We start from the raw sequence: 9,159 nt of genomic DNA, 5'->3' as shown, positions 1-9,159 counted from the left end.
TTCACTATGTTTCTTCGTTTCTGTGCTAGAGAACCAAATCCCTGAGATGATGAATTTGAGTTGGCAGCAATGTATTTAATTTACAAATAAAAGTTGTAAAAAGTTGCTAACTGAAAGAAAAGAATTCTCTCTATAAGCCTCCTAGGCCGAAAAATAATTCGAAAAACATAGGAAAAAGGGCGAAAATTTGGGTAATATGCACATACTAACACGAGAAATTATAAACTAAGCTCAGAAGTGGGTGTATATTCAAACGTTTATTGACATATACACGAAGACCAAATATTTTATTTCTTAATCTTGATGAATATTGTTGTTCTTGTTATAGTTGGTTGTTTGACCACTGAATGAACTTGATGAACAAATCTTGATCTTGTATGGGGAATGTTGACCCGAGTATGTGTCACATAATCTCAGCCGTTGCCTTGGTGTGCTCAGTGATCTAGACTTGGCCTTGGCTGATTCTGGGGCGGCCATGTATGCTGGAAAAACTGGAGGATTGGGTAAAGATCCATCTTCGCCAATTGACTCCTGTTTCATAACTTTTTACTGATTGTTATCGTGATCATCGATGGGTTCAGTGACTTGAAATGTAGCTATGATAGTTTTGATTCAATATTAGTATAATTGATAGGTCAGATTGTTAAAAAGTATTTGGTTTAGATAGCAGTTTTTACATGTACAATATCCAGATAACTTATGTGACTCACATTGAATGTTGTTGGAACTATTTTGTGAGGTCACATAGTTTAATTAATTATACATAAACAATCTATATAATAAAAGATTTAATAAGGATATCTAATTAATTATGAGTTTTCAAATCATTAAATAAATTGGTGCGGTCCACTTTATGTGTAGAAACTCGGCTCACTTAAGTCTTCTATGATGGATCGAATATTGCTAAGGTTATGGTCCCCGAGTAACAGAAAATAACACGTAATATATATGTTCATATATTCTAAATCTCTCTGCTTCATCTAAGACAAAAATAAGTTTGTCGATTTTATTTTTCCTTGGAAGATCTTTAATTACAACGCTTGATCAATAAATGGATTATGATAAGCGTTTATTGTTATTTATATATTCTGATAATTCGACATAAATTTCTGACATGATATGATATATGAATTTAATCACATGATTTATAAATTTATTTTTATTAAACCTCCAACATCTAATACTTAAAAGGAGAAATTTGTCCAATTATAACAAATGATGCCTCCGTCCACCCAGTTCCTCTATGCCCACTTCTACTCACGCTCAATTACTTGATAAAATAGCTTATTTTATGAATAATGGACGAACAGCCCAACCCTCGAAACAACTAGTGATTGGAGTGAAATCTAACAAGGGTGTATTATTTACTTTTATAATAAATATATTTATATTAAAAACCATTAAGATTTGCTTGTAATTGAAACGAAATAACGGGAATTATGACCCCAAGAAAATGACGCAACCTACAATGCTTGCAAATTTAAATCTTTGCTTGCTTTTCTTTGATTAATCTTTATGCGAAAATCTGTCCATTAGATCAGCTCAATCCATTCCAAGTTTCTAATGTTATGTAAACATTTTTAAAAAATGTTGAAGTTCATTTCTACATATGTTTTATAAAAAGGATAATATATATATGAATTCTAGAACATAATTTAAATTTCTTCTTTATAATCTTATAAATTGTATGAATTCTACAACATTCACAACCGAAAGCAACAAACTTTATGAACAGGAGAGGCCAATCTAACTAAATGAAGTATGTCCTTAATTTATTATAACCAAAATGAGAAAGAAACACTTTAAAAAAAAAAAGACAAACATAATCAAAGCACGGGTAAGCCCGGAAATGTTTGCGCAGAAAGTGAAAGATTTATATTTATTAATATTATTTAGATCAAGTTATTTTTATGACGGATTCAAACGGTAATATGACGTTCTTCCGCTCTGAGCATGCCTACATACATCGGGGTTAAGCTTTATATATATATATATATATATATATATATATATATATATATATATATATATATATATATATATGCGTGTGTGAGAGAGAGCACAGGACATTGCAATATGCGTTCTTTACATAGTTGTCAAAATGAGTTAACGGATAGACCAGTCCGCAACACGCCACAACCTATCATTTGACGGGTAGGACGGGCCAACCAACCAATTTTTTTTAATTATATTTGACGGTTAGAGCGGGATCACTCGCAACCCGCCACAACCCACAATTTGACGAGACGGGATGGGTCAAAAAATTGCCAATCCTGCCCATCTATTTGGTTGGACTAACCAATCCGGTGGACCTGTCCCATTTTAACATCTCTGGTACTTTAAAACAGAGCTACAAGGAACACTCTTCTCAAAACGCTCTCACATTTTCGCCCATTTTCTCCAACCAAACCAAAATTAATCAATTCCACAAAAGGTGTTGAGAATCCAACTCGCAGATATTCAATAGCTAAGAATTTACCAAATGTTGCAATGCTTTCCAAAAATGCGAGCAAAGGATCATGGATGAAGTTCGCCTTCAGCTAAGAACCTAAAATCCCAAATAGATTCTAATCCGCAGGAAGAATCGGACTGGTTCACTGGCCTATAGCTTGAGAATGAGGCCAATAGGACTATGATCACTTCCAGCAACATCTGGGAGAATATACGAGTCGTATACTTGGTCGGCAATTGATTCCGAGGCAAGGAAATAGTCGAGCCGCCATCCTTATACAAACACAACATATTTTCAAGTGAAAAAACAAATAGAAAGAGTCAAAATACTCGTGAATGTGATGACAGTATCCAGCAATAGCTTGACAACTATATCCTGTGAAAACAGTCGCTTCTGGGATAAATATGATACATATGATGCAGCACGCAAAAAAAGGGAGAATCAATTATACATATGAAAACATAAAAGTTTGATACACTCATAAGCTCGGACATCCCTGGCAACTAAACAATGCAAAATACTGGTAATTTACCCCTTCACTAAAAATCACCAAGTTAAAACCGTCCATATTTTTAAATCGATAGCATAAACCTCCTCGCAAGTAGTTTCACATGATACAGGATTTAAAACTTGTTCATGTTATTAAATTTATAGCATAAACCTCCTAGCCAGGTAGTTTTATATGATAAACAGCGCTTCATATAAGCCTATACAAATTACCCAAAACCAAAGTTCTCAAAAGTCAAATATCATTCTAAACATAACAAAAATATAAATACTTCTCTTCTTGTCTTATAGCACCCAAAAACTTCAAATGCTATAGTAGAGAGATCATGCTATAAAATGGCAAGACAAACATATTTATGATCAAGGACATTTTTATGCTCGATCACTCTAACCTGAGGTAATTTTATGCATTGCCTTGTCACTTGTGACTAGCGAGTGTACCATAAAAACTGTCTGTGGTGAGGTGTAAGCTATCAATTAAAAAACACAAAAGGGATTTTAACTAATAAATTTTCACATGAAGTTATAACTTCTTTGGCATAACAGGAGGTGTCCATCTGCCATTTACCCTCAAGGCAAACCCAAACTAACTGGAGCGTTGCTGAACTTAACCCAATGCTTAGTCCAGAGTGTTAGTCGTAAATTCGAGATCAAAGTAATCCCTCTCTCGCCTCTCCTAATTTTCATCTACACAGGTGACTCCCTATGGAGGTAAGTATAAAGATCATCAAGTGAATAAATGTGTGGAAGTATATGGAGTATTCTATGAAACACCTTTGTTGGTTTTTCGCCCACCGTGCCTGTAGCCCCAATAGGTATAACCGACAGTGTCAGGGTGCTGTTCTCGAAAGGTATCAACAAAACCTTTATCAAGAAAGTTTGTTTGAAATGAATGCCTCTCTTCATCTGTAAAGCCTGCGCTTCTTTTGTTTCCCTGAAAGAACAATAATAATAATAAATAATTAAAAGTCTGTCACCAATTCCATTGAACTAATAGTACAAAGAAACCTTCTACATTGGTGATAAAAGAAATTTCTCAGCTCATAGATGATGGCAGTAAACTTCAACTCTGTGCAAAATATTAACCCAACATTGTCATTAAAAATAAAAAGACTACAAGGAAAAAACAAAATCAATCCCTTCATCCCTATACTAGTCCATCCAATTACTCTCAGAAGATTTTAAGAAAGCACGACTCCCCCTTGAAACATTAATCAGGGTGAAAATGGAATAGGGACTAAATTAATCATAGTCTAATCTACTCACAGCTGGATTCCATATATCAATTTCTTGATGGGCGCAATTCAAGTCACCAGTTAGAATAACAGGCTTTAACCGTTCCAGATCCTGCAAAGAATATATTCAACTTTGAGATTTAACTTGTACTCTTATTAAGCGCAGAACATTGGCACCATGGAAAAGAAAATTTCCATATTAATCAATACAAAAGTCTTTCCCTGGCTTTCCAAAAATGAAGAGGAACAGTAACATGATACTAAACAAAAATCATGAGAATAAATGAAGAGACAGCAGAATTGTTTTGTCGTATATGATTGCAAAGCCACATTTACTTTGTAGACGAAATTCAGTTTCAAAACCAGAAGAAGCACAAGATCACCATTATCATCACATTCACAGCTAAAGCTGTCAAATTCTCAATTCTCAAGTAGAAAACATGATCTCCCAGAGTCATGAGGATATATATATACACATATATCAAACGAGTTCAGAAATAAGCGCATAGAAAGGGAAGAAGCAGATTCTAAGAATAACTCGATAATTAATTAAAACTTACTTTCATATAGTTGCTGAGAGAAGGATCCCACTGTGTTATCCTGTATGACTTTTAAGGACAGAAATTTTTATCACTTTCACTCTTAAGAAAAGAAAAAAGGTGCATAAGAAATCTGCAGATGTTGTACCAGTCGTTTGAGACCATCACCAGAATTAGGAACATAGCCACACAATAAATAGAAGTTATCAAACTCCACCGTCACGAGGCGCCCTTCACTATCATGATCAGACAAGCCCAAACCATACCGAACAGAATGTGGCTTTATCTTCCATAGAGAAAAAAGTGAAGAAGTGAATATTTTGGTCAAAATTAATATATCAAATCAAGATCATCCTGGGGAAATGTTTTAAGTAATGATACATGATTAGTTCATTATATTGTTGGGTTCTCATCAATATGTTCAATATACTAAATTATATAGAGCAAGACATCTATCAACTGCCTCACTTAGGCCCAGCAAAAATAGCATAATCAGAATGCAACGAAAGACCCCAGCTCAATTTTTAGACGATTTACTTTATGGCACAAATCATTCAAAAATCATGACCTATTTATAAATACCGAAACCATATGAAAAAAGTATCCTCCATCAAATGATTGAAAAATTGAAATGGTAAGGTAACTTTATAGCATTCTTGTATTATTTGGTTAAAGGACAGAAAAGCAAAATCCGGTAGGGGAATTGTTGATATTGGGGATTAGTCTGGCACACATATAATAAGCATACAAATTGTCATTGATTCTGCATTAAAAAAATCCAGAAAAAGGGTTGATGAAAAATCAATTTGAAGCACAAGAAGCAATTCTCAGGTCCTGTGTTAAAAGGAAAATAATATCACCGGTGGATAAAAGAAGCCGTAAAAAACCCTTCCAAAGGATTTGATGGCATTACGTGGATAATTAAATCAAGACTCACTAAAAAAAAGCTATATTAATATTATAGCAGGTAAATGTGAAAAGCCAGCTTCAGTATCTCCAATAGTGGAAGAAACCAAAGGAATATAGGATATTTTCTCCAAGATGATCAGTAGAGTCATATAGTTATGAAGTAGAACAGGCATACATAATGACGAACATGTGTGGGGGAAAAAAATTTACCCGTGAAATGATAGCTGTCCCTGAATAACCCAGTTTCGAGACACTGCATGTCCAATAACTATTGTCAAAACCTTCAAGTAGACTTAGTCTGATCGCATCAACATCTTTCTCCTGTTCAGGTAGTAAATATTAAAATAATACCAAAGAATCCATATTCACCTTAAATGAATCGCGATATTACTCATACCAACAAAAGCTAGGCTTGGATGTCAGGAGTAATTCTAAACTCAAGAGAGAACAATACGAAGTAAGTATGCCCGATCGATCTCAAAATGTGTTACTTTATACCACGTTTGATAAAACTTTGTGCCTGTTTCGCCATTATATTTTCTCCAAGTTGCCAACTCACAACAAAGAAAAGAAACCTTGCCTGTAGTTTTGTCTCTTGCAAGCACAAGACATCAAAATTTTCTCTTTGTGCAAGTTGCATAGCAGAAAAGCTCTCCAACTTCAATAAAGCTCTTAAACCATTGACATTCCAAGAAATTAGCTTCATATGTGCCGTAGCAGCAGCAATAGGAGGTGGCCTCATAGTTTTTGGATTGTAAGCCATCCATCCTTTTTGTGGCTTCTTGTGAGTAAGAATAGTCCAAGGTTCATCTATAGAAAGATCAGAATCGACGTGATTCATATTATTTACAGTACTGTTACTTGACAAAACTTTCTTCTTTTCTTGAATAGATGTTTTTTCTGATATCAACGTTGAACTATCAGGTCACTCAAGTGAAAAAGAGGGGCACAATATAATAATAACAGCACATTCCCAGGGAGAAAATATCGAGAAAATTGTCAAATTGAGCACCTTTCATATCAGTTGATGTAATAACTAGCTGTTTTCCAGTTGTGTGTTCCAGAATTTTGCTATTACTCTTTTCAGATGACTGTTTTATTCTTCTGTTTGTCCTATTGCCAACAGACATGTCTGAATCCTTGTGGGTTTCCTGAGCATCATTCTTTTCCAGATTTTCTTTAGCCTTTCTCTTCGAATTAGTTATAGTAACAGTTGGCATATCATCAGAGACTACTTGATCTTGTAGATCCGAAGAACCTCCACCTGCATTAAAAGGATAATCTGCAGCTGAATGACTGTTTGAACACTAAATATGATATTAGAAGGAAGCATTGAAGATGAATATAAAATAATAAAACCACATTAAAAACAGTTCAACTTTCTTAGCGACTAACACATGAAATTACATTGTAAGAAATACCATCTTGATTGTCCATGAAATTCTTCAAGGCAGACAAAAGTTCATGCTTAGGTCCTTTGGCAGGAATCCTTATACTCCTACAAATTAAAACCAATTGAGAAATAATTTAAATCTCAACAACTACAGCTGAAAGCCAAAAACTAGGAAAGAAAATGTGAAGCAGTAGTAAAACCGCATGGATTCTATAAAATTTGTGGAGTTGAATACGTGGTGTTTTTTTAATACTGAAAAAGATCTCAGCATATAGTATGTATTCACAGAGTAAAACCACCACGCACCTTGCATGTTGGAAAAAAAAAAAAACTATAGCTCATAACTACCTCAATCTTGATTTTATCTGTTGCAGTGTCATTTTCTCTATATTCACAGAGTCATCCCCAAGAACACCGCTTTCCCTCATACTTGCCTATATCTCGGACAAAACCATTTAAATACTTAAAATCAATAAAATGTAATCATACGAAAAAAAATGGAACATTAATAAATGACGCAAATTGATTTATCATGCACTCTGAGCGCAGAAAGGTGACCTTGGAGGTAGACTTCTCGGGTTTCGACGCATCCACGTCGGGTTTATCACCCAATTTAACTGTAACTGATAATGACAAACATCTTTTCTTTCCCATTGTCAAATTCACATAATTCGGACCAAGATATTTCGAGCTCCTACACTTTACTGCAGCAGAACTATAGAAATTAAACGCAAAATTACATCGACGACAAACAAAAATCAAATGCAAATGATATATAACTCCACCGAAATTACTGCGTACCTCAAGAATATTGAATTTCCGAAGCCTAATTTAACAGCTTGAATCATTCGGCGGAAGAGTGCGTAGATCGAATAGCAGGAGATGGTGGTATCTTCAAGCGAGGAGGCAGAAAGTCACGCCGACATAAAAATGTGGCGCCAACTTGGATTTGGATTTGGACCATCTTTATGATTGAGTTTAATTGGGCTTTAAGCCCAATAGTTTTCCCAGATTTGAGGCCCGTATTTGTTTCACAGATTCTCCAGAGATGCAACATGACTAACTACTGCTTATGGCTCATACAAATTCTTTGCATATATTTTGGATGTGACGCGATAATAATTAATAGTGTAAATATCTTGTGAGACGATCTCACAAATATTTATCTGTGAGACGGGTCAATATTACCGATATTCATAATAAAAAATAATACTTTTAGCATGAAAATAATATTTTTTATGGGTGACCTAAATAAGAGTTCCGTATCATAAAATACGACATGTGAGACCGTCTCACACAAGTTTTTGCTTAATTAATAATTTTTGTAATTTTCACTAAAAAAAATCTTCCTTCTTTTACCTCTCCACATTTATTTAGAAAATAATGCATCTTTGCTAAAAATTATACTATTTTAACAGACGGAAGTCATTTTTCAACTTTTCTCTATTTATTATTATTTTAAGAATTATGCATACTTTTTGTTAATTAGGACTTAAATATATAGCATATATTTCATCCCCGTTATCTCATTGATATTTGAAACGAAAATCTTGGTTATATTTACATACATATATGAGTGTATATTACACGCAGAGTTCGAAAAAATTTCATTCAACACAAAAATATCCCATCCCCATTATCTCATGAATGACAAAACTTTGTGTGAGACGGTCTTACGGGTCGTATTTGTGAGACGAAATTTCTTATTTGGTTCATACATGAAAAAGTATTACTTTTTATGCTAGGAGTATTACTTTTTATTGTGAATATCCGTAGGGTTGACCCGTCTCACAGATTAAGATCCGTGAGACGGTCTCACATGAGACACACTCCTCATGAATAAATCAAAAGAATCTATGATAAGGAAATTTTATGCACATTCAACAAACTATGCTCTAATTCAGGTCAATCCACATTCCACCCGGGCCAATTCTATCCTACACCAGGTGAGGTACTCCCCTTTACTTTTTTTCTTACGCGTGTCTTTTTTTTATTATTATTATTATTACATTTCACACTACTCTAACCAAAATCAATCAAACTAATCATTAAATTAATTTTGTTTAATGTATATAACATGTGTTATATCATTATATTATTATTATTATTCTCAAAATTTAAAAC

The 9,159-nt window shown here is 34.0% G+C and overlaps 1 protein-coding gene across 2 annotated transcripts; it reads right to left on the bottom strand.

The window, feature by feature from the left end:
- Positions 1 to 2,037: 2,037 nt before the first annotated feature.
- LOC140839515 (DNA-(apurinic or apyrimidinic site) endonuclease, chloroplastic) lies at positions 2,038 to 7,988 on the bottom strand. Of its 2 annotated transcripts, none has more exons than XM_073206268.1 (12): positions 7,837 to 7,988; positions 7,594 to 7,750; positions 7,384 to 7,469; positions 7,064 to 7,140; positions 6,655 to 6,906; positions 6,223 to 6,542; positions 5,853 to 5,963; positions 4,882 to 5,019; positions 4,755 to 4,802; positions 4,226 to 4,306; positions 3,734 to 3,893; positions 2,038 to 2,724 (listed from the first exon to the last, which is right to left on the bottom strand). In XM_073206268.1, exons 1-12 carry the CDS (start codon positions 7,881 to 7,883, stop codon positions 2,603 to 2,605), a joined length of 1,599 nt encoding a protein of 532 aa, XP_073062369.1. In that variant the 5' UTR covers positions 7,884 to 7,988; the 3' UTR covers positions 2,038 to 2,602. The 2 variants fall into 2 exon arrangements, with proteins under 2 accessions (XP_073062369.1, XP_073062370.1); XM_073206269.1 differs by having other exon boundaries at positions 2,040 to 2,724; positions 6,223 to 6,452; positions 7,837 to 7,987.
- Between the last annotated feature and the right edge of the window lie 1,171 nt (positions 7,989 to 9,159).

This window comes from Primulina eburnea, chromosome 8 (assembly GCF_022965805.1).
Source record: "Primulina eburnea isolate SZY01 chromosome 8, ASM2296580v1, whole genome shotgun sequence".
NCBI classification, from domain to species: Eukaryota; Viridiplantae; Streptophyta; class Magnoliopsida; order Lamiales; family Gesneriaceae; genus Primulina; species Primulina eburnea.
Note: the sequence above shows the minus strand (reverse complement) of the source record. Positions and strands in the feature narration are given on the sequence as shown.